The sequence below is a fragment of the Montipora capricornis genome, chromosome 8, assembly GCF_036669925.1.
Source record: "Montipora capricornis isolate CH-2021 chromosome 8, ASM3666992v2, whole genome shotgun sequence".
In the NCBI taxonomy this organism is placed as follows: domain Eukaryota; kingdom Metazoa; phylum Cnidaria; class Anthozoa; order Scleractinia; family Acroporidae; genus Montipora; species Montipora capricornis.
Window position 1 is genome coordinate 34,137,131 of NC_090890.1, and position 25,143 is coordinate 34,162,273.

General features: G+C 39.1%; 2 protein-coding genes across 2 annotated transcripts in view; both read left to right on the plus strand.

The window, feature by feature from the left end:
• The first annotated feature begins 3,443 nt into the window (after positions 1–3,443).
• Positions 3,444–25,143, plus strand: part of LOC138013959 (sushi, von Willebrand factor type A, EGF and pentraxin domain-containing protein 1-like) — a 51,117-nt gene continuing 29,417 nt past the window's right edge. The window contains 11 exon segments of the mRNA XM_068860991.1: positions 3,444–4,177; positions 4,731–4,886; positions 6,348–6,509; positions 8,755–8,946; positions 9,597–9,782; positions 10,156–10,356; positions 11,022–11,279; positions 12,486–12,728; positions 13,646–13,849; positions 14,248–14,811; positions 15,276–15,437. Coding sequence (XP_068717092.1) covers positions 3,472–4,177; positions 4,731–4,886; positions 6,348–6,509; positions 8,755–8,946; positions 9,597–9,782; positions 10,156–10,356; positions 11,022–11,279; positions 12,486–12,728; positions 13,646–13,849; positions 14,248–14,811; positions 15,276–15,437 — 3,034 coding nt within the window. The 5' untranslated portion in view covers positions 3,444–3,471.
• Positions 19,156–24,160, plus strand: LOC138059680 (uncharacterized). The gene is made up of 3 exons (XM_068905297.1): positions 19,156–20,123; positions 22,594–23,110; positions 23,551–24,160. Exons 1-3 carry the CDS (start codon positions 19,156–19,158, stop codon positions 23,842–23,844), a joined length of 1,779 nt encoding a protein of 592 aa, XP_068761398.1. The 3' UTR covers positions 23,845–24,160.

A 25,143-nucleotide genomic window follows, 5' to 3' on the forward strand; every position in this document is an offset into this window, starting at 1 on the left:
TTCAGATTATTCAGGAATACAAAGACTTTGTAACTACAGTATCCTCATATCATATATGTCGCTTTTACATTGAACAAGCGTAGATTGGATCTGAAGTTGATTTTTTGAATATATTTCTTTATTATGTGGCAAAGCCAGTCTTACACGAGTCTGAGCGCTCTGATTGGTACTTTCTCTGTCGGGATTTTGTAGTACGGACCGTTTCCATGGAAACGCTCACGGTTGATGAAATACACAATCTTCTGATGGTGAGTGATTTGTGCTTGTCAACACTTCATCACTTTGTATTTAATTTCTCATATTTATTTAGCAAGACTTTTGGAAGACCGTTACTACTACTTTCCAGAGCCTTCGATAGTCTGCACCACACCCCTGTAAACTACGCAATCTTGGCGTTTCAAAAAATTCTATTGAATGGTTTAGAAGTTATCTATCGAACAGATGCCAGTCAGTTCGCGTTGGTACCCATTTATCAGACGATCGTACAGTAGGACACGGTGTTCCGCAAGGCTCCATTCTCTGACCGACATTGTTTAACATCTACATCAATGACCTTCCTGGCATTCCAAGAGTATGCTTTGTGGAATCTTATGTGGACGATTCAAAACTTTATTTAAAATTTCCATTAAAGGAGGATAATAGTGCTATGACCCAGCTTGAGACCTAAAAAATATCGCTGCCTGGTGTTGTTCAAACAGTCTTTTAATAAATCCCGATAAGACTAAGTTACTGGTATTTGGAACACGTCGTATGCTTGAGAAGGTCCAAGTAATTTTAAAGCATCGCTTCTTGGTAAAGAATTGTTGCAGGTGCCTACTGCTAAGGATTTGGGTGTTGTTATCGATTTGGTTTAAGCTTTAATGAGCATGTAACACAGACAGTCTCTAAATGTATTGCAAGCCTTAGCCAAATCAATCGCAAGAAATATGCATTAGACAGGAAGACTCTACCATTATAATTAACGCTCTAGTATTTAGTAGACTCTTCTATTGCTCCTGTATATGGGGTAGTACATCTAAGAAGAACATGTCTAAGCTACAGAAGGTCCTGACCTGTGGTGCACACATTGTCACACATGCATCATCAAGGAAGTACGATCATATTTAACCAATTTTTAAGGAGTTAGGCTGGTTACCTGTCGAATCTATAGTCAAGCTTAAAGATGCCGCGACGATGTTCAAGTGTATGAACGGTTTAGCACCTAAATATCTTGGTGATAAATTCATCCGTCGATCAGACGTTCACTCACGTAATACAAGGAACAAGTCTAAATTAAACATCGGTTTGTGCAAATCTGCAACTGGTCAGCGTAGCTTTGTCTGTAGAGCTACTACAATTTGGAACAATTTACCTGATGACATGAGAAACATTCAAGATTTGAATGTCTTTATAAGATCGTATACGGAAATGCTTTTTAACAAACGCTTACAAATGTCTATATTATAATTACCGTTTATTATACTTTTTGCTTTGCACAAAGGAACTTTTTATATATACTTATTTTGTAAGTTGTGAAAAACCATTGTTGGAGATTTTAATAAAGTTTATTATTAACTGTTTCAGTGGCATCTCCACACAATCTACACAGTGGTGTCTCTGAAGTCTTATCAATGCTATACTTGATCGAGTTTGTTCTTAAAGCTTGTTCCTGAGCAGCAAGAATCAAACCTTCTGTCTCCTTTTTTTTAAGAACCATTCCTGAGCCATCTCCAAGACTTCTCTCAAGCTTCATCTGATATTTGTTGGACAAACGCACCATGTAGGGGTTTTTCCTTCCAGTTTTTAACTTTCTCGTCTTTCCTCCTCCTCTAATAGTCCTGCAGACTCTCTTCTTCAACAATCACTTTCTCCTTTAACGCAGCTTGAAGCATCCACTCTGTGCTCTCTCTTAGGTAGCCATGAAGGGATTTGCTCTCCCTTCTTACACACTCCTCGATGCCGATCAGTCAGTCACCTTCCTTTCTCGGCAGGTACAGCCTCGCTACATTACTCCTGGTGTGCAGACAGCCATTCATTGACAAGATCTTCCTAGTTCTTCTATCCATTGTCCAGTCCACAATCCCCGCACTGTTGCGTACTACACCTACAGCCCAGGTATTGATGCTATCGATCAAATTTCCTCCATTGAGTTTTGATCTACACAACTTCTCATTAAGCTTAAGCAACAACGACGGCGACGGGAACGAGAACGTCATCGCAAACTATTAATTCACGTTATTGTAATCACTTCGTGACTATTCCAACCTTCTTAGTATTACAAGGGTGTGGTATTTCCTCGAAAATAACACTAGTCAGAACGGCGCTTAATTTCGGGGAGAAAATGAAAATTTATCCTCAAGTGCTGACGTTCTTCATAAATCCTCAATTTTGGCTATCTCAAGTTCTTGTTTTGCTAGCGATGGCAATGAAATGGACAAAAGTGACAAACGCACGCGCACGGCCTTTTTTTTTTTGACCACTAAATATGTAAATTTGTGAGGTTCTCGTTGCCGTCGCCGTTAAAGGTCCCTAGTGTGACACCAATGACGGAACAAGAGATATTTAGCCGTGCTAAGACACCGTATCTGACTTTTTATTTTTATTTTCCAAATAGCAACGTGCATTTTTTTCCCTATAATTTTTCAGTGCGGGAAAAACTAACCGTTACAGACAAAAATTGAAAAAGTTAATTACGCTGCCAACATAGGGCAGTTCTTGCGAATTGGCTTATACAAACCTTTCTTCCAATCCTTTCCATTCTCTCCTTTCAAAAAGTAAATTTTTCACACTTCGCAAAGACGATTAAATGATGAGTCACTTAATATATTAAAAAAATAATCTTCTGTCGGCCGTGCGTCGTTTCAAGTTGGTCATTTGTGATGCATTGCTGAACAGCGTGTCGCATTGCAAAGTTGGATGAATTCGCACTTCTTGCGCAAGAGAAGAGCTATACAAGTTTTCACACATTAGGATCGCTTTCATGTTTCTGTTATTTAAACAAACGGCGGTATGATTCCGGTACAACGCTTATAATTAATGATGGCTTATTTTATTGGTGCTTATACATTTTCCCCAAGCTATCTTTTAACGAATTGTTAAGAAAGAACCAAAAATTTAAGGGAACAGCTGTAAGGTATATTTTCATAAAGGAAAGTTTAAGAAGTTTGTTCATTCGATTTTTTTCCCGAGAGTATTGCCGTTATTACAGAGAAAGCGCGGAATGAAATGTATGCTTCGTCGTCTGCTCGAGTCGATAGTATTACGTTGAACCTATGAATTGGAAGGTTTTTTGTCAATATTGTTTGCTGTATTATTTGTAAGACAGGCTCCATTTATTAGCTGTGTTTACAAGAGTAGCTTTCACTATTTTTCTGTGTTTGCACACCTGTTAAGATCGTGCGAATTGCACATATGCTATTTCCAATTGTTGCTTCATCAGATGTAATGCTATGAGACCCGCAAACTTCGTGGACCGCTCGTGTTTGCCCCAAAATGGTTCCATTGCGCACTTGCTTTATCTTGTCAACTTTGCTGGGAACATTTTTTCTTTCTAGAACGTCAGGGCTTGAAGGTCAACTAGAGCTTGAGAACTTTCAGAGAACCCACAACGATTCCATTTCAGATTTAATTTTCCTCCTCGATACCTCGGGAAGTTTGTGGTACTGGGACTCTTCCAGCCGAACATCGAAAATCGGCTTCGACGACGAGAAAGTGTTTGTGAACTCGTTACTTAGCCACATTCGCGTGAGTTTGCCAGCAACAAGAGTTTCAGTCATTTTATTTGGCACAAGGGCAACAATTGATATAAATTATATCAGTTATCTCGATGCTCAGAATCACAAATGTAATTTTAAAAAGAGTTTTCAGGGTTTAAAGTTTCGCTCAGGGCTGACCAACATGCATGATGCATTTCAGTATGCCGAGGACATTATTTTTGGAAGGTTAAGTGGCGAGAAGCGGCCCATAAAACAGGTCAAGACTGCCGTCTTTCTTCTTACAGACGGAGTGTGGAACCGCGGAGGAGATCCATATCCCGTTGCCAAAAGGCTGAAAGATGGAAAAATTGAGGTTTTCTCCATAGGTGTAACGAACGGAGTAAATATGAATGTGTTGAGGCAGCTTGCTACAGACAGCAGCCATGCGTTCCATTACAGTTCTTTTTCGCAGTTCAGAGAGCTTGCAAATTACCTCCGTGGAGGTGAGTATCAGATTTATTGTTTCAGTATTGGCCATTTGGTCTAAATGTGTATTCGCTAGGTTAGGGTTCGGGTTAGGATTATGATATCTGGATTTATGGCACAAATTTGCCTTTGATACTTGAAAAGTGTTTTGTGGCTTGGCTAAATCCCTTAATTTCTTCGCGTTTGAGTCAATTTCCATCCAATATTTGTAGAAACCATAACAAGACAAAATTTGAATATAAATGTTGACGTCATATTTTCAGCTGCTTATTGAATGACACCTAAGTTTGTCACAATAAATCTGTTGCTGAGCAATCGTAATCCGAACGAACTCTTGTTTAAATTGATCATTGCAATTATCTTTTCCAAAACTTTTCGCTTAGCAGATGAAAAAAATAACCGCTGTTCAGTTATCTACCAGTGAGATATGAGCTGGCAAGTATGAAGGGTTTGCCCACGTGACTAAGAATTGCGATTAAACGATAAGACTTTGTTTTTTAACAAAGCCGTAAATGTAGTGCGACGATTTAAATTTCTAATTTCTTCCCTTTTGATATATTTCTTCTCGAGATCCGTTTGAGCGAGACTGGGAACTCCATCAAACAAGAAGTCTTTGTGGATCATGTGACATAAAGGCCACATGTGCATGCGGTCTTTTAAGTGGGGAATACAAGTGTTCTTGCCCAAAAGGTTACTATGGGAGCGGATATGTTGGCGACTGTCATCGTAAGTATTTTAGTTGTTGCATAATTCTGGAACTTCCAGCGTTGGTGATGTATGAAGTCTTGAAATGTCCATTATAATCGTGAGAGCATAGATACTCTGTAATAGTCTACGTTTCCTTAATTTAGAACCCATATCTCCCGTGAACTGCATGTAGACGCACTGAGATAAATATTGTTTTCTTGCCCATTGTCTATGAAAAATCCTTGATATTTCAGCTTTTGCCTTTCGTTTTCGAATCGGGGATGGAAGTTAGTGACTCCATCATTTTAGTTGTTGAATGAGTTGATGCGGGGTCAGTTAATCAAACTTCGTTTAACAAAACACGAGCAGAGTTTTGTAAGGAAACTATCGTCTACTAAAACTTTCCTTCCCAATAAAAATTCCAGCACTTTGGTTAATTCGAAGCTGTTTTCATTCCCGAAAGTGTTGACAGGGTAGTTTCTAGTTAAAACCGTTTGGTTAAAGCATCTTCAGACGCTTAAAAAATCTACGACTGTCTTCAACAAAGTCCTCCATCGTATTGCATTTGTAATTTTCGCCTACCATTTTTGATATTTCGCGCCAGCGTTGATGGGGGAGTTCTCCCGCCAGGATATTTCACTTCGGTTTTAGATTTTTATTGTTTGGAAATTAGCCAATGAAATCCTGTGTCTCCAGAGCCGACTGGTTCTCATGCTCAGCCTCTGGCGGCTAAAAGGACCGGGCGGCTCTGGGGACGAGAATAGAAGAAATGGCAATCGGGAGACCTAGTTCCCAGGGTCTTTCTCCGCCCAGAGTAGTACGCCTTCTAGCCTTTTACCTTCAGCGGAGAAAAGCCCTGGGAATAAAATTGATGTAATCGGCGGAAAGCCCTAAAAGAGTACATTAAGTGGTTGGTTTTGGTTTTTCTTAAGCGCAATGAGATTTCAAACACGCTCGTAAAAGTTTCGTGGACTTGTCAAATAACCTTTTTATCTGATATTTATGAAAATCAAGTAGACTACTGCACGACTGATAAATATTTCGGCTGGCCAATGCCAGCCTTCGTCAGGTTTATCAACGTTCAATCACTCAGCTCTTTTCTTAAGTGCTTCACAAATTTCTATATTTTGCAGCATGTCGACTCAATGCCTGAATTTACGTATGTAATTTTCCGTTTTAATTCTAATCAAGGCTGGACATTCTTAGGCCGGATATGGTATAAACTTGACTCAACACAGATTCTGGATTAGGATTAGGGTTAATCGTAGCTGCAACCGTCGCTGTAACCCTGCTCACTGGCTCTGGTGTTCTCCTACCGTACCTACTGTATATTGATTCCCGTCTAATTTGTAGAACTCTAACGTCAGAATAAACGTTTATCATCACAATTTTCAATAACACCTTCAGAGTCAGATTCTATTGCATTTCGGGTAGATACGTTAAGGCAATTCTTACCTTTCACTGTTGCGTTAAAGCTATATTTTTATCCGCCTATTATAGTATGTCCCTACTCCACATATAAAGATTTCATTGGCTACGAAAAGTCTTGTATGCCGTGTCCAGCAAACTCGCGTCATAGCTTTATTGGGAGTGATAGACGCTCAGACTGCACGTGCAACGATGGATACGAAGGGAATCCTGGAGGACACGTTGAATGCAAAAGTAAGTAGAGAAGAAAACCCAAAACATACCACACATGCTTTTTATTTATTTTTATTTAAAGATTCACCCTAAGGTTGGTGTTCAATACAATAGCACACTAGCTAAGTCCCCTACAAGGTAATTGCACCCAAACACCCGACCCCTCAAAAATTGAATACCCAACCCCGTCCAAAATGAAAAAAATATGAAAAAAGGTATCACAATATCAACAAGAGCAAACAGATAAAATATTAACTTTGCGACATTTAGGACAGATAAATTTAAAGTACAAACATCATCTCCATCAAAAATCTGGTATAACCTGACAACATAGAAAAGACTTAAATTTGGTTTTATCAACGGAGTTGATAATGTAAATTGGCCACCGTACAGAGACTCTAAAAGCTGACGTTTCGAGCGTCAGCCCTTCGTCAGAGCGAATAAAAGAGTAAGCTTTTAGAATCTCTGTACGGTGGCCAATTTACGTTATCAACTCCGTTGGTAAAACCAAATTTTTGTATACTACTTCCCCACAGACGCAGCACCACAGTTTCCTCAGAAACTACTCCTTCATAGAAAAGACTTAAGCTTAGCTTTTTAAAAGAAGACAAAGTACTTTCTGCTTTGATATCATCAGGAAAGGTGTTACATAGGTGTTACATAGGTATTTAGCGACGAATAAGTTTCTCCACAAAATCGGCTTCGCACCTTCGTTCCTATGTACATTTTGTAAAAGAGTAAGCGAATCTATTGAACACCTTTACTGTAATAGAATGCGAATATTCAAACACGTTCTGGCAGAATTTAATTAACTGTTTAATATGATTGGTATAAAAGTCGAAGCGTTATCAGAGATTGACAAAATTTTCGGACTCTGGAAAAGGCAAGCAGATTTTCATTTACTCAACCATTTCCTGATCCAGGCAAAACAACATATTTACTTCTGCTCAAATAAAGGTTATCCTGCGACGTTAAAAATTTGCCTCGCAAAAGTAGCCTCAATATATCAAATTGAAACTACGATTGCTGAATCAATTGGTAAACGTACTTTTCACGTTAAGTGGAAGAAATTTGTATCACATAACTGTATTCCTTCGGGTAGCTGATGACTAGATGAACATAATATAATAACGATATACTAACACTATGAAGTTAGTGAAAAACCCATGTAATTGATTCTTTATACACAGCCTTTAATTTGTATATTGCAATTTGTATTTTTGTAAGTAACTTTAAATCAGCCTTTAATTGCATTTAATTGTGTTTTTGTAAGTAAATTCAAATCAATTAAAAAATCAATAAAATACAAAAAAAAATCAGGAACAGCGTTCCAAATATTGGAAAGTCTAATAAAAAACGAATCCCTAAAAAGTGAAGTTCTAAAATAAGCTGTTGTTAGATAAAGTCCGGAGGAACCACGACGTGATTTGCTGTTACAGTACTTAACATAATTTTAGGGTGCGTTCGATTGACCCTATTCCGGAATAAGAATATGTGGAGTGATGATTTAAACACTATGTATGCTATGTTTAAAATTGCATTTTAGCAGATGTTTGACAGTATTAATGTGAATCCCCGCAAAAACGAAGGATTTCTAACTTCTATTCCATGTCTTCCTATTCCGGAATACGGTCAATCGAACGCGCCCTTAGTTTAACTGAATAATCCCTAATTTACATATATAAAAGAAAAGAAGGTCTAGGTACTCAAGCCAGTAATTAAGCGGTAATAAATTTAGATGAACTAAGCGAATTTGATAATTCATATTCCAGTCTTTACATATATTATTAAGTTCTTATTGTTCTCTGATACGAATCATTCCTCCTGTAACTTTTACCTGAACCGTGGCTCTTATTAATTAAACCTTGATTACCAAAACAATATGAACTTAATATTTACAATATATGTGAGTGCTTAAGGATTTACTTTAACCTTTTCCGTGGACTGCAATGGCCTATAGACTGAAAAATCCCCCAAGATATTCTTATTTCCCTGTATCATCTTTGATAGCGGTGTTAATTCATGCTTATTTCTTGGTCCGATATACTTCCAGGTTGTAGACTATAGTGACAACTTGATTGTGTTTTTGCTATTATGTACTTCCTTTTAAAGCCCGTACTACTATCTCCCTATATCATTGTGGTGGGGTGCAAATGTGTTTGTTGGAGTAACAACTTGCTCGAGAGCGTCATTCCATAAAACGACCGAGGACCTGCATGGTTTCTTAATAAAGCTTGGGGTTACTATGATTTGCTTTGTTTTCTAGTAAGGCAGTGTGATGACTTTCCAGTCCCGACGAACGCGTTGCTGAAGGGTGGCAATTGCAATAGAAATTACCTGTCACGTTGTGAAGTTATTTGTAAAACAGGCTACGAGCTGACTGGAAATGGAAAGAGGACATGTCTGATAAGTGCTTTGAACGTTCCAATATGGAGTGGAAGTGACGTCTTTTGCAATAGTAAGCTGTAACAGAAGGTTATATTGCTATTTACGTGCTAAGTGGTACCAGCGGAGTACTGCATGTGTTTGGACAAAACCCGGAGAATTTTAATTTCAATGTGTATAAAGACAGAAAAACAAGCTCAGGCGAAAGGAACTACAGGATAAAAGCCCTGAACAGTTTTCTTCCAAAAAACTGTCTTAATTTTGCAAGAATTCATGATTTCCTACAGTAATTCAATCATCCGAAAATCCAACTTTACCCCTCAGGCCTTATATGAGTATGTTCCACACATCCTTTGTTCCATTTTACTTTTTTTGGAGAAAATAAGTATTTGTTTCATTTGACATCTTTACCTGATCGGTTACGTATACGGCCTAGGCCACAGTCATTTCTTAACCCTCTTTCTTTTCCACAGTATAAGGTGGCGGTATGACATATCTTTACAAGGTCTGTGTTTTTGACCAATTATAGAAAAAAAAAGCCTCTGCAATGTTTTATCGTCAGTTCCATCCACTCGCGTTTCAATTGATTTCTGGAGTTGCCTGCAAGTAGTTGTGCCCCATTCAATTACGAAAAGCAATTTTTTGCTTAGTCTAGCCTACACGAATAAAGTTTGTGAGTGTTTGTCTGCGAACGACACCCAAGAAATTTTATCTTTTTTACAGAAATCGTTTGCCCACCGACTGTAGTTTCTAACGCCAACCCAACGATTGGAACGTGCACAAAGAATGACTTTTCATACCAAACCTCATGCACCTACCGCTGTAATTACGGGTATATTCTGCATGGGAGCCCTGTGCGAACTTGTCAACAAGACAAGACTTGGTCAGGATCTGATACAATTTGTGAACGTAAGTTTCACTGCAGGCGGTGAATGATTTGTTTATGCTTGTTTGTTGTTTCTGCCTAAAGGATTTCCCGTTTGGACGATAAAAATAAATCTAAACTGACAGCCGTGGAGTCGAAGCCAGTGTTTTTCATACCATGCACATTAGTTTGCCAAAAACCTAACTCAACAACAATATTAGTACATTAATTCTAAAGGAACTTCTTTCATGATAAGGGTTACTAGAAGTACTTCTTTGTACTTTCTCTAGTGTAACGACCGGTTTACTGATGTTTTCCATTTACTTAACCTGATCTCATAAGTAAATTGAATAGAACAGTTTGCAGATGATGTGATTGCGCCATTCATGTGTAAAGAAATTTCAATGTGCCTTGCAGCGGTTAAGTGTCCAAAACTAAACTCGATATCACTCAGCCAAGTGGAACCCCCTGAATGCGTCACTCAAGAGTTACAATTTTATTCACAATGCGAATTCAAGTGCCCGAAAGGTTACGTTTTCAAGGGAACACTGGGGAGATCATTGCTACGATTCTGTCAAAAGGACGGCAATTGGACTGGAGAATACAAGCCTTGTGTCGGTTAGTCTATTTTCTTTGCCTTTCAGTTTCATTAATCTTCTATTTATATGTCCAAATCGTAGTATGTTACGTTAAACTTGTGATGACTGATAAATGTGAGCGATAAAATATGTCAATTTTCAACGGTTACCTTGGACTGTTCTGGATGTCTCAAGAGGAGTGGGGTTAACTCCGAATGAGTCGCATTCGTCAATCAAGTGAAATCATATATTTAAACTCGCAAGCAAAAGGGAAAGAACACCGTGATGATAACGTCATAATAAACGAGAAAGTGAACCTGATCGGTCTTGTCTCTTTCGTTTCTCTATCAGACCCAGTAAAATACAAGATTTTGTCAGAACGTAAGCGAGGGAGTCATATGAAAGTAGACGGTATCGTTCGGATCGCCTTGTGACTCAGACGCACTCCCGCATACGACTCCGCTCACTCGGAACACGTCTTCTTTGTTGGCCGGCTTCTACCAGGTCAATAATATATACCGGTGGCCAGGGTACAACCAAAAAATACTGACCATTGGCTAAATAGGTTGTACCTTTCATTTTATTATAAGTCAACTGTACTGAATGATACATCTCCATTTTATAGTTCTTCAGTAATGAATGAGGCATGCTTTACAGAGGTATTAATAAACGCTGTAAATGACCACCCTTTATTTGATTCTGTAGACAGTCAACCACCCAACATTACTTGCCCAGGGAACATAAGAACAAATAACACACTTTATCAAGATCATGCAGTAATCACGTGGGTAGAGCCCACATACCATGACAATTCAATTGGAGTGGATCCTCTGGCCGATGTTACCGTAACCAGTACCCACAAGTCAGGAGAAAGGTTTCTGATCGGCAAATACTATGTCCAGTATACAGTCAGAGACGGCACCGGATTAACAGCCAGCTGTCAATTTGAAGTGGAGGTGTTGGGTCAGTAACCTCATGTTGTTCATGAAATAGTGTTGTGGAGCAGTATAATCCCACGATAGAGATTACTCAATGCATATGTTTTCCTTTGATAGACAGAAATCAAACCTACTGGCAGTTCATTGGTGTTTTTTCTATGTTATTTGAATTAGCCGTATCCCAACTTATTGTATCCTTTCTAAAACAAGTGCGCGAAAAAGAAACGCTCCATTAATCTAAATCTAAATGCAAAAATGAATTTTGCGTTTTTTGAAGAACTCCAAAATAAATCCACACGGGTGGATTCTTCAGACCCAATCCAAATCCAGATTTTTGAGATTTAGCATTTTGGCGTTTTTTTGGAAAGGATTCGAGAAAGGGTACTTTTGATTAGCGGTTTTCCTTGCAAAACGGTCGCGCTACTTAACAACTAGACCCGTAGCCCGCAATACGGGTCAATAGCCCATGAGGCGAAGCCGAATGGGCTATTGACCCGTGGCCCTTGAGGGCGAAGGGTCTAATTGTTTTAGTATCACCCAACTAGTCGGACAGAAAAGGCAATAATAAAGTTAGCAAATGCAAGTTCCGAATAAAATTAGATTTAGTTAAACATCTAATGATAAAAACAAGCGAAAAGAGTTTGACAAACGTTTTTTTCTTTTTTCACTTGAAAATGATGACATGGAGTCATCGAAACGTTGTGTCAAACTCTTTTCGCTTGTTTTCAAATGCAAGTTGAAGAGATATTTATTTGGGAATAAAACGAAAGAAAGCGTCACCCTTTTCGCTACTCGAGGACTATTACTAATAGTCCCCTAGTAGCGTAGCCAATCAAAATGCAGGATTTGCATTAGTCGACTAGTTGGGTGATACTACTTGGTCTTATCGAGGACATGAGGAGGTCGAAAAGAGTACGTTTTCGCGCAAATTTCACAATGAAAATTACATAAAAGAGGTACCAAACAGCACCTTTCTTACAACTAAACAACTGCAAGAATACCATTGGTAGTCGATTGGTAATTGAGCAGGGATGTTTTTCGTCACCGGTTTTTATCGTTAGCTGAGCTATTGCTTTTCTTGTGGTGTATAATCAACTGAATCGACAAGCCTTTTAGTACTCCTTGTAGTAGAATTTATCATTTATCATCGAAGTTGCAGTGACTAATAAATGTGATGCTTACAGGCTTTACAAGTAACGTGATGAGATTTGTAATTGTACTTTTACAACAGATAAAGAAGCACCTTACTATACATCATGTCCTGAAGATAAAATAGTTGTGACAGAGCAAGCATCAGAGAGGGTACAATGGACGATTCCACAATTTTTAGATAACTCTAACGTTCCTCCAGTTATTGAACACAACAAGAATTCTGGGGAAACCTTCCCCATAGGACAGGTGTTCGTGTATTACGTGGCAAAGGACCAGTCTGGGAACGTTAACAACAGCTGTGCATTCATGGTCGAAGTTAAAGGTAGATAAGTTATGTCCTTGTCGCTTTTGTAGAAACCTCAATGTACGAAGTGTAATCCAAAACAGTCTTCTTTTTCGTTTTACGTGAGTTTCACTAACTCAGGAAAAATTGAAGAAATTTTTTGCACCTTACAAATGATTCGGCAATAATTAGTAATGATATGAGCCACCAGGATTGGATGTTTATTGATGAACGATTGCATTGCTAACTCTACGTATAACAGTACTGCATGTGTGAATTCACTCAACTTTATCGTGAACAAGTGACTGCAATTAGGACAGAAAACCAGTACACTTCGCCTTCACCACACGTGGTAAACATCGATTGCACAAAAGAAAAAGCTACAAAAAACGCTGTCCTCGTAAAACTAAAGGATTTCGGCGGAAAGTCTAAACTAACAGTGAGGCAAAGATTTGGCCAACAGACCCTACTACATTGCGGTTCATTGCGCAAAAACACCTATATGTTCATAATATTACAATATATAATAAAATATCATTGTTTAGGGCAACGTGTACACTAAGCTTGAGTACGGGACGGTTCTTATCTGATGAAATAACGGATACACGTTTTACTGTGAAACGCACGGCAGAGGACTGGGACTAGTTTCCCATGCGTCTTCTGATTGAAGTGATTTCAGATTTCCATCGGAAAAGTTACTTCAAAGAACCGTCCATACAACCTTTTTGTAGGGCTCTTGATTAAAAAGCTTCCTTAGCAACCATTGTCTTTATGTAGTTAAGTGCCACCGCGGCTCTTAAAATCGTGGAAAGCATAAAGTGTATTAAGATATTATTCAACAACATTTTCAAATAATGACACATGCTCCAGAAAAAGGATACTGTCTCTTTGAAGAATTTAAATTTGAATGAGGTTGAAAGCTTCCTTTATTCATTCTATAATGGCTCTCTTTGCAGCTAAGTCATGCCAAATGTATCCAGCTCCTGTAAATGGAGCTTTAGCTTGCAACGCGTTTGGAGTCAGCGATCGATTCTGTCAAGTGAGTTGTAATGACCAATATGACTTCGCCTTTCCACCTGCCATCACATATGTATGTGCTAACGGAATATGGACAGTTTTTGGCCCTGTAGGTACACCACCACCATGGCCGGATTGCTCTGGTGAGTAATTCTCGTATAACCATTACTTTCTTTCGCTTATTTCATTAACCTATACAAAATCCGTCTTATCTGTCGCCTTTCCTTTCAAAAGTTCAAAAAGAATTATTAAGGATGCGTTAGATAAGATGTGCTTAAGGTAAAGGTCCTTATTTTAAGAGGGTAACACGTGACGGTGAACTAGAGTTACTCTGAAGGGTGGGGGGTTGAGTTGCAATGTCGTATCGGAATAAAATTGTTTTACGTGCGAAAGGAGAATTTCTGTCTCTGAGCCCGTTACGAGTTAGAAGGAGATTTTTCACATTAAATGTTTGCCTCAAAGTAATACAAAAATATACTGTAACAACAATATATGGGCAGACGTTTACCAATAACATACTAAAGGCGTTTGTCTGTCTTAGTCCGCTACACACCCGGCAAAGCTCGTATGGCTTTTATCCCGCAGTTCTTCTACTACTCCGGTGACTGCAACTCACAAGAAGCACAGGATCAAATCAAACTTAACTTCATCACTTTACTGAACGCTCAATTTGTCCCAGCATCTCTTTGCAAAAATCATCCCATGGAGTGTCACGTTGGAAACGTTAATGTTTACTGTGGCTCTACTAACGCGGCTAAACGGCGCCGTCGTAGCGTCGTCCGCGAGGTTTATGTTAAAGTTGATATCGTAGCACAACAGCAATCAGGCAGTGTTTCTCAGACCGTGTCACAACTGGAACAGATTCTGGACAATAATGCCAAACCTCTAATGGATCAACAAGCAAAGTCCTTCGATTGGAGGTCACTTCGTTCGTCAACTGATCTTGAATATCAAAGGTACTCGCTGAGCGATGCTGAGGCGTACTGCTCTGAATCCGGTGCAGTAGTTGGAAAGTGCGACTCACTGGAATCCGGTTGCGATGGTTTAACCAAACCTCACACCCTGTGCCAGTGCAATAAGGATTCTGGACAGATAGAAAAATGTAGTAAGTTTTCTTGGTCGGTGAAAATTCCATTTCATAGTGCTTTGAAAGGAACATTGCTGTCATTATCATCATCATCATCATCAATATTATCATTATTATTATTGTTATTATTATTATTTTCATTATTGAAATGGCGGACAGAGGTCACCTAGTTACCAAAATCTTCATTTTTTCGGTCTCTTCCTCGCTCCAGATGAAGGAAAACAGAGAGACCCTGGGAACAAAGTTGATTGCTAATACCCCACGCGAACTTATCTTTTGACCGATTTCTAGGTTTGGAGTGAGTATTTACAGGAACAACAAACCAACGTCAATTCTGCAAATGTTGAGACTGTTGGCAGTCAGTCAGTGGTTGATATCTTGAAGTTGAGCCACACATACGCTTCAGTTTGATTTATTAACCTGTTTCAGCATCACGCTTTACCCCTTAAATTTAGTAATACATATATGTTGTTTTCTGGTAGTCCGCTGCCCAAAAGGATCGTACTATGACTCCTTGCAAGAAAAATGTATCCGATGTTCACCAGGAAGCTATCAGAATCAGGAAGGAAGATTTGAATGTCTTCAGTGCCCAGAGGGAACATGGACCATTGGCAACGATACCAAGAATTTTACTTCTTGTATAGGTACGAAATTATCCTTTTTATGTCACTGCAATTTTTGTCGTGATTTAAGCATTTTTGCACAGTTTTAAAGCATTTCAGACAGATTTGGTGGTAAAACAACCCCCGTTTCCTCCCATACTTCAATAACTAGCATCTGGTGCTATTCAGTGATAAATATGATGATTTTAGCATAGCATAGGATAGGATAATGTAGGAACTGGTGTGAAAACTCTATTTTACTGCGATAAAGGGTATCAGACATCAGCAACAGAAATCAAAATACAAACTATAGATATTACAAAACTACTATGGCGAAGGAATGAAGGGGTAGTTTCTAAAGAAACTGTGGTGCTGCGTCGGTGGGGAAGTAGTATACAAAAATTTGGTTTTATCAACGGAGTTGATAATGTAAATTGGCCACCGTACAGAGATTCTGAAAGCTGACGTTTCGAGCGTTAGCCCTTCGTCAGAGCGAATCCTCTGACGAAGGGCTAACGCTCGAAACGTCAGCTTTCAGAATCTCTGTACGGTGGCCAATTTACATTATCAACTCCGTTGATAAAACCAAATTTTTGTATACTGTGGCGAAGGCTACATTACACTGAATGAAGGAAGCTAATTAAGAGCTATTCCAATACTATGATACTAAAATTGATATATGCTTTACGTGAATGCTGTGTGTGAGTTAAAGCAAACGCTCGACTGAAAAAGGCACCCCTAAAATCTTTTATTATCCGGGGGAAAGCAAGAAATCCGTTCGTTTGACATGAACAAGAGTCCAACATGTATTTGTAGCGTTACGCTATGGGAATAATTCTCGTAAGCGGACAGCTCTACTAACGGATGCTTTTTCGGATTCCCGATGGTGTACGCTTACGAGAGAGTTGACTGGAGTGGAGTAAACTGTTTAGCGTGTACTATCAAGTTATAGTTGCACTCGGAAAGTTGCTAAGCAGGAAAGAAGCATGCGTCGCACTAGGCCATAGCCGAGTGGAATCTATCTTCTTTAGTGCTTAGCAAACCTCTCAAGTGCAACTATAACTTGATAGTACACGTTGAACCGCTTAATATTTGTTTTATAACATAACCAAGACATCTTGTGACAATTTTTCCGCTCCAAAATTGACCAGCTGCTCCCAAATCAGTCACGGTGGCTTCATAGCTCAGTTGCACCGGTATAATTTAAGAAAAAATTAGTGGGTTATGTGAACAATGGAAATGTCCTAGACGTTACCGAAAGGAAAGCTTGAGAGAAAATTGAACACATTACAGTATAAATCTGACATATATATGAAGTGTTGAAAGAAGTATGTTAACATTCTTGGATCATCACGGTGAAGATGTGAGTCTTATTTAAGAAGTACCGAAAGGAAAGCCTGAAAATTTGAGACTTAAACTGAATGGGATTTGAATCCATGACCTCAGCAATAAACGTATAATAGGCTTTCAGTTGTTCAAAGGTCGGATAACGTTATCCAGAGGATAAGAACCGTTTCAAACGTCGAACTTTACATGTGCCGAATCTAATGCAAATGAGAGAAATCTATTGTTTTCGCTCATTTCCATTAGATTCGGCACGTGTAAAGTTCGACGTTTGAAACGGGCCTTATTCTTCTTTGGATTTCAAATCTATTTTAACTTAACACTAAGCGACCAAAGTTTTAAGCATTAGTTAAAAAAAAGAAACCTGTTTATTCTAACTGAAATTTTCCTTTTTAATGGTCCGCCATTACTAACTTGAAGATTTTGAGAAAGCTGAATCAAGGAGAAAATGACGTCAAAGACTCACCAGTTTAAGAATGCAATGTGTGTGTACGCCGCAGAATTAAGGCTGGTTTCCATATGATCGCAGACGATCGCGAATCGCAGATCGCAGACGATCGCTAAGAGAGAGGTTTCCATATAATCGCAGCACGGGAGTTTCGGGCTTCAGGAAGTGATTTTTTTTTTATTACAAGGGCACTTTAAAAGTTTTGTTTGAGGACGAGAATGGTCTTAGCTGCAATAGCACGCTACCGCAATGTTCTCTTTCTCTCTCTTTCTCGCTCTTTGAAAAATGACCCATATTACTCTTTTTCTGTAGTCAGTGCGCTGAAGTATTAAGAAATTGGATCAAAAAAAATCCTTTTTTTAACCTTCGACCGTGATCTTTGAGGCCCCGTCCACACGTATCCGGATATTTTTGAATCCGCAACTTTTTCTTTCCAGATTCAAAAATATTTCCAGTCACGCGTAGCGTATTCAAATCGAATTTGCCAGTCCACACTTATCCGAAACGTATCCAAATTAACTCTAGTACTCAGAATCTTCAAGGAAATAGAGGTAACAGAGCATGCGCCATGAAGCCCTCGGCAGCCATCTTGAGAATTGATTTCACGGTAAGAAACTTGGTTCGATCTTGATACGTCAACCGCGGATAAAAAAATATCCGGATATGGTGTCCACACGGTTCCGGATTCATATCGGACTCAAAAACATCCCTTCTGGGGAGCGTATTTTAAAAGTTCCGAAGTCGCCAGTGAATTCGCTGGATACGTGTGGACGGAAGGCGTATCCGGAAAGAAAAAGTTGCGGATTCAAGAATATCCTTATACGTGTGGACGGGGCTTGAAACGTGCTCTTTGTTTATATTCTAATAATTCCAGAACCGCAATTAATCCTGGCACAAAAAAACAGCCTGTCCTTTGGGAAAACGCCTACGCCATCATGCTAATTTGAGCTGTTTATTTCAGTAATGTCCTCATTCTTTTTGTTGTATTCAAAACCAGGTTGACTAGCAGTAGAGTTATTTTCATAGAGTTATGTCGTAGAGTTAGAGTTCAGTTTCCAAAATCCTGAATTCAAGATTTTGGAAGGCCTAAATCCTGAATTTAGAAATACAAAAAGTATCCTAAACATGCATAAAAGCTAACCTTAGGCCTAATTAGGCCTAAACAAAAGTTTAGCTTTTATGAATGTTGGCTTCCAAAATCTTGAATTCAGGATTTTGGAGACTTAACTTTAACTCTAGGATCGACTAGGACATAATTATCTCTATGAAAATAACTCTAAGAATAGCTGTCCCCATTCAAAACACCTTAAGCCAGTTATTAAATGCAAAACCTCTCCTACGAAATTTTAAGCAAGCAATGAAGAGGGCAAATTGCCTGTATTTGAGAACAATTATTTACCACTGTAGGTTTCCACTTCGTGTTCTGGACAATTCAAAGAGGACTTGTTTGTGCACTCATTCAGGGTTCAGGAACTTGGTCCCTTCTACACGACAATAATGACAATAAGCTCACACCTTAAGGAAAAACAAATAAAAATATGCACGATCGACTTAGTGTGCTCGACTTTATCATGAAAGCAAACCACGGTAAAACTGACCGAAAAAAAAAAGTAGTTCTTTTTCATTGCCACTTGAAAATCGTGTTGTTTTGGTTCTGGTTCGCTCAATTTCTTTTAAGACTTCTCTTAAATATGACTAATATCATTGTGTTTCGTGGTTATCACTGTTCCATGAAATTATTCTTAAGATAGATGAATATTCAAAACTGATTAGTTACGTTATCCCACTTTTTCAAGGATGTGTTGTCATCGAATTTTTCAGTCGTAGCACTTCAGTATGAGGCTGCGAACCATAAAATTAGGACTGACCTTTGCGTCTCTTTCGTTTGCGGCTTTTTTGATTGTAAGTCATATCTGCGTTTTCAGTCAGTATGAATGTCTCTCTGTTAGTACAACGGTCGAGTCATCTATGCATGCTTCACTGCAAAGGATTTCACTTCAAGAGTCACTACAGGACGCTCACCATTTATTGAGAGGACTAAATCATCACCTATGGCAAAAGAACTGCGTAAGGAAAATTGAAACGCTTTGCAATTTTCCAGTTTTTCCCAAGGCGCCGGATCAGCGCCATGTAATATACAAAACAGAAATCAAAGAACCAATATATGCAGCCACGGATGCTCATCGCTTGCTCGGTTTTTTGATTCCAAGCACAACTGGTGAATATCACTTTGGCGTGGCGTCGAACGGTTTTGCTGAAGTTTGGCTTAGCGGAAGTGAGAACTGGAGAACAGCAATACAGATCGCATCTGTTACGCCTTTACGTAAAAAATCTGAAATCTATAAATGGGAGTTCAATTCCTTTAAGACACAGATTTCATCCGGGATTCTCTTGGAAGCAAGAGCCAGGTATTACATTGAGATACTGTATGCCTTAGGTACACCGAACGAAACGGACAATTTTCTTCAGGTTACATGGAAACGACCTCAAGAGGCTAACTTTGAAGTCATCACTGGACACGAGTTGTCGCTGTTTACAAATGACATAAAAATGGCAAAGTATAAGGTATTTGACGATGATTTACCAATGGCACTTTCTTGTATCTCAAAGCTAAAACATGGTAACAATAATAAACACATGAGAATAGATCCAGAAAGGATACCTTTTTTAGAACACACAGCGGTAAATAAGGCATTGCCATACTGCGAATATCAACCGAGTTATGTCCTGACAGAGTCTCGACTGCAAGGTTTCAAACAGTTTGACGGAGTTAGACGTCACATACAGAGAACGTACATTTACCCCTTTCCGGTTGTCGATGGTATCATGCGATTGAAGAGAAGTTTCAATCTTTATTATGAATTCTCTTTGGATGAAGAAGAAGCATGGTCAATTGTGTACAGATACATGGAAGCAATTGAACTGAACTACTTTGGGTAAGTTTGCAAATTCCTGTTGTTTAAATACTTATCCGCTGAGGTGATCGAGGCATTAGCTAGCCGCGTAGATTTGAAACACCATCCCGGACCATACTGTAGGACCATATTGCAGGACTGTGGATTTTGTGCTCCATGAAAACAACAACAAGGCCGCGTTGACTCGCATTTGTCTATAATGCTGTGGGATATCAAATTCTTTCCCTCTATGCCCTTAGTTATGTTAGATTTTTTACTGGCAAGACAGAACCTCAGCTTTTCAAATATGACACTCGCCGGTTTTTGAGGTGTTTGGGTTATTAATTAACCCAATAAATGTTGATTAAAAATAGAAGAGTAATCAGGTATTGGAGACATATTCATGTAAAAAAGCGTTCTCGGGTTAAAAATTTTAAAAAACGTAAGCTTTCGGCTTTCAGACTGCTGTAAATGCGCGAGATGGAAATATATGTGAAAAAAAAATTGTAAAAACGGTAAAAGGGAAAAATGCGCTAATCTAAAATAATAGTGTATTGTTTTAGCGAAGGCTTGTAGTTATTGTCGGCTTCATTAGTGTTAGCGGTGTGACAAGATTCCAAAGTTTCTCGGATTCGGAAGTTTCCCTTGTCAATTACTCTGGCATTGTTGAAATTAATCGAGTGATTGTTACGCCAAGCGTGAGCTGCAATATTAGAGCCAGTTTTCCATAGTTTTACATTTCGAATGTGTTCCTTTTTCCTCGTTGAAAAACTTCTTCCAGTCTCACCAATGTAGCTCCAGGAAAAATCGGCGCAAGGGATTTTATACACCACAATGGTTTGAAGTTTTTGTTTTAAAGTCTTGTGAGGTCTATTAAAAACGTTAATTACATTCTTTCGAAGAAAATCTGTAAGGGGTTCTGTGACACCACGAACATAAGGAAGGCAGGCCATCGCAATGGATTTATTTTCAATGAGATTGAAAAATCTTCTTTCGTGGGCGAGTAACCACAGGCGCCCCAAGCTAAGTGTGAGGAACAGCCAACAAAAATATAAGTATTTGTATGGGAATTCGGACAAAAGACCAAGAAGATAATTTTACGAAAAATTTTCAATTAAAAAGCCTTCCTTCCTGTGTGGTTTTTTTCAAGATTCGACGCGAATTGAGCCATTTTCAGTTCCTTGGCTGTCAACGGTTATAGTAAAATACCAAGGCTGAGCACTGAATTCTCAGGAGCCTGACAAATTAACTCAAATATTCCTGCATAATTTAAATGTTCCTAGGCTTACAATTTCGCCGTTGAATTCAAGGGCAAAGGTTTTTCTTTTATTTCAATCCGCTAGCCGGGCAATCGAAGCCCTGTATACAAAAATTTGGTTTTATCAACGGAGTTGATAATGTAAATTGGCCACCGTACAGAGATTCTAAAAGCTAAGCTTTTAGAATCTCTGTCCTTGACGACGTTACCAAACAAAGGGAAACAACGATTCGTTACCAAGCCACAAACAAAGACTCGTTGCCAAACCGAACTCAACGGTCACCGTGTGGTGTTCAAAGTGAAAGATGATCTTTTCCATCGTTTTATCGTTTCGTTTAAGACACTTGGGAGTTTAAGGACGCGACGTTCTTGAGCCGCGGACGGCAATCGGAAATGAACATTTCGCATGCCAGAACAGTACTGTCTCGCAGATTTTTAACCTAATCATCTCTAATGGAGGAAAGATACTTAGCAATGTAAAGGTGTTAGTGACAAGACAAGTTAAAATGAAAAACAGCTCACCTCCGGTTGCCGTCCGTGGCTCAAAAACTTCGTATGCTTAAACTCCCTACTAACAGCCACCTGACGTCGCTGGCAGGGCTTCGATTGCGCAGCTAGTGGACTGAAATGAAAGAAAAACCTTTGCTTTTGAATTCTACGGTGTAATTGTAAGCGTGGGAACATTTTAACCAGGAATATTTGACTCAGTTTTGTGGGCTCCAGTGTTCAGTTATGGCTCAATCCGCGTCGAATCTGAAAAAAAAAAAAAAAACAGGAAGGACGCCGCCCACAATGGCAATAAGGTTAGGCTTTATAATCTATAATTTTTTCATAAAATTTATCTTCTCCGGACTTTTATCGGGATTCCCATACAAATCCTTATATTTTTGGTTGGCTTTCCCTCACACTGAGCTTGGGGTGCCTGTGTAGTAACTTGATTAGAAAAAGGTTTTGTCCATTTTTTCATTCTATTTTATTTAATTCAATATTTATCCTGCGATATCCAATTTAGCAGAGCTACAGTAGTTTAAATGGAGCCCTGAATTCTGATTATCTGATTTTCTGATTTATGGAAATGAAAGTAAAGGCAGTTTTCAAGAAAACAGCGACAGATTTAAAACCTGATATTTAAGAAAAAGAAGACCATTATAGGTGTTATGAAAATGTCAAGGGGTTTCATAATTTCTCAGCTATGACGAGACCCTTGATCGAAGCTCCGCAAGATTGATCGTATTTCATCTTTTCTCCTTGTAGGAGATACAGCTTGTTGTCCATCAGACGTGTAGAGAAAAAAGAAGACCGTAAGAAAGGAGCAGTGCGATACTTTCTCGAGGTTGTTGTCTCAGATGTCTTAACTGACAAAAAGTATATTTTGGCAGAGTACGTGTTTCAACCAAATGGGACGAGCTTGTGTTATCCCGTGGGCCTGCAATGGAATAGGACTGCGGATGTCTATCTCATCGTGACGGCCAAGAACCTTGGCCGGTGGATTCACCACTTTATCAAGAACGTGGAGAAGATCATTCAAGAATCAAGAGATGAACATTTACACGTGGTTGTATTCGATTTTGAAAGCCCGGATGTTAACTTGACAAATGTTTTCCAAAGATCTAGCCTGAAGAACTATCATTATATCACGAAGTCTGGAAACTATTCGCGCACAATTTCTTTTACGGAAGCCATAAACTCAATAAAGGACCCTAGCGCCATTGTTGTCACCTTAGACTTACATCTTGACATTGGAAGTCGGTTTATTAACGAAATACGCAAGGTACGTATGGGCTGAGAAGGCCCCGGACACACCTTAAACTCTAATCCTCATAACCGACTCACTTTGTTTTTGTTTAAGTTCATCTACAGAGTTCCTTTCTACAAATCATTTGGGGTAAAGTTTAGTTAAGGTTATTCATCAAATGAATCCCCAGTCTTTGTGGATATATTACCAAAAAAATGCTGGACAACGCAGATAGTAGCTGCGAACGCAGACGTATTTCCGGCGGCCGTTTCTCTCCTCGCAGGCTCGGAAATAGAAATTTGTCCATTCTTTTATTTGTGCCGTCAAACAAACTTTTACGACATTATACTGTGACTTGAATAGCTAACCTTTATGAAATCTGGTCAGTTGAAAGCGTACGTTTAAGGGCTTCGCGTATTTTTTCAATAATTTGATAATTATTGTATTAATACTTGAATATTATATTTTCATTTTAGCAATGTTTGGGCGGCAAGACAGTTTACGCTCCCTACATTGTTTTCCTAAACTGTAGTGGGAGCAGCAGCACACCCAAGGGTCACTGGTACCACTACAGCTTTGGAACAATAGCAATGCATAAAAAGGACTGGAAAACATTCGGTGGATTCTCAGAGGATTTCAGGAACAAGATAACGTGGGGAGCAGAGGACTGGGACTTAATTGACAGGGCTGTCAAGGGTGGTCTTGAAATAGAACGAAAACGTTCACCATGGGTTTATCATTACCATCATACAAAGGATGGAATGTGGTGATATAGCATTTGACAATTTGTATAGAGGCGGGTAAAGCGATAAACAACAACACGACACTCGAGTTCAACATTCTGAGAATAGTGTTACCCTTGTTGCGTTATCAGTTGTAGTGTTATCGGGCAAGTACCCAAAACATTAACACTAGTCACTGTTAATGCGCTTAATTTAAATGAACCTCTTGCTTCTACAGTAAGGCCCATTTAAAACGTCGCATTTTACATGTGCCGCATCTAATGCAAATGTGCAAAAGCAATAGATTTTTTTGATTTTAAATTTGTACGTTGAGGTTTGTATTTCCAAAGGGAACCCAGGCTCACTGTTTGTGTCACGCACGGGTTTCATAGTAAATATAGAGAACACATGTTGCGAAGACGCGAAGTTTAGCTGTCTAGAAAGTTGCTAGAAAATGAAAATAAAAATCCATGAAACTTACCATGTGGCGAGTTGTTGCTGTCCTTAATATATAAACAATTTTTTTGGGAAAATAGTCGCCTTGACCTTTCCTTCATAATGTAGTGGCAAGGTAGAAGGCTGACGGCAGCGTCGGGGCTCCGATCCACCCTCAACTAGCACAGTTTTTTGGGCAAAAATCGAATCCAGTTGCTAAATAAACACGGCAGGTTAGTGGAACATGAATGTCTCTAAACCCTCCATAGAACTTGTACGTTAACCAACTAAAATGGCAACCCGAAGCCGTTAGGATCACAACTGGTCCGGTTCGAAAGTGGCACTGAGCTCGGGGCGCCTTGGTGATGAGTATAATAAGTTCCCGTGGAGGGAAGGTGTAGTCGGACGGTGAGTTTTATCTTTGAGCATTCCGGGAATACTTGTCACCACGCGCCCCGATATCAGTGCCATTTTTGAATTGGACCAGTTGTGATCCTAACGCCTTCGAGCCGCCTTCGTGTAGATATTAAGGACACACGATACACATGTTTCCATGAAAATCGCCCTGTTCACTTGGCGGTAGTCGAATTTGTCATGGAAACATTTGATAGACGTCCACCCAAATTTAGTTTCGAAAAACGAAAAAAAAGTTGTTGAGGGGCCCGTGTGACTGGTAACCGATGTAAGTTTAGATGCAAGAGCAGACGGGTATTTCATCGCAAGTATATATTATAAATATAGTTTGAATACCCTCTTTAAAAGCAAAGCTCTCAACCATGACTTCATGGCAAAAATGCTGCATGAGTGCGGAATTTACAGTTTGAAGTCATTTTCACCATGCTTCAGATAGGACGAAAGGTCTCAATAAAACACCTTTTCCTGTGGGTGGTTTGCAACCAATCTCTAGAGACA

Coding starts and splice junctions, on each gene's coding strand:
- LOC138059680 (XM_068905297.1), top strand. CDS start 19,156: ATGCATGCTTCACTGCAAAGGATTTCACTTCAAGAGTCACTACAGGAC. Junction 20,124..22,593: donor ATTGAACTGAACTACTTTGG/GTAAGTTTGCAA, acceptor TTCTCCTTGTAG/GAGATACAGCTTGTTGTCCA. Junction 23,111..23,550: donor TTATTAACGAAATACGCAAG/GTACGTATGGGC, acceptor TTTTCATTTTAG/CAATGTTTGGGCGGCAAGAC.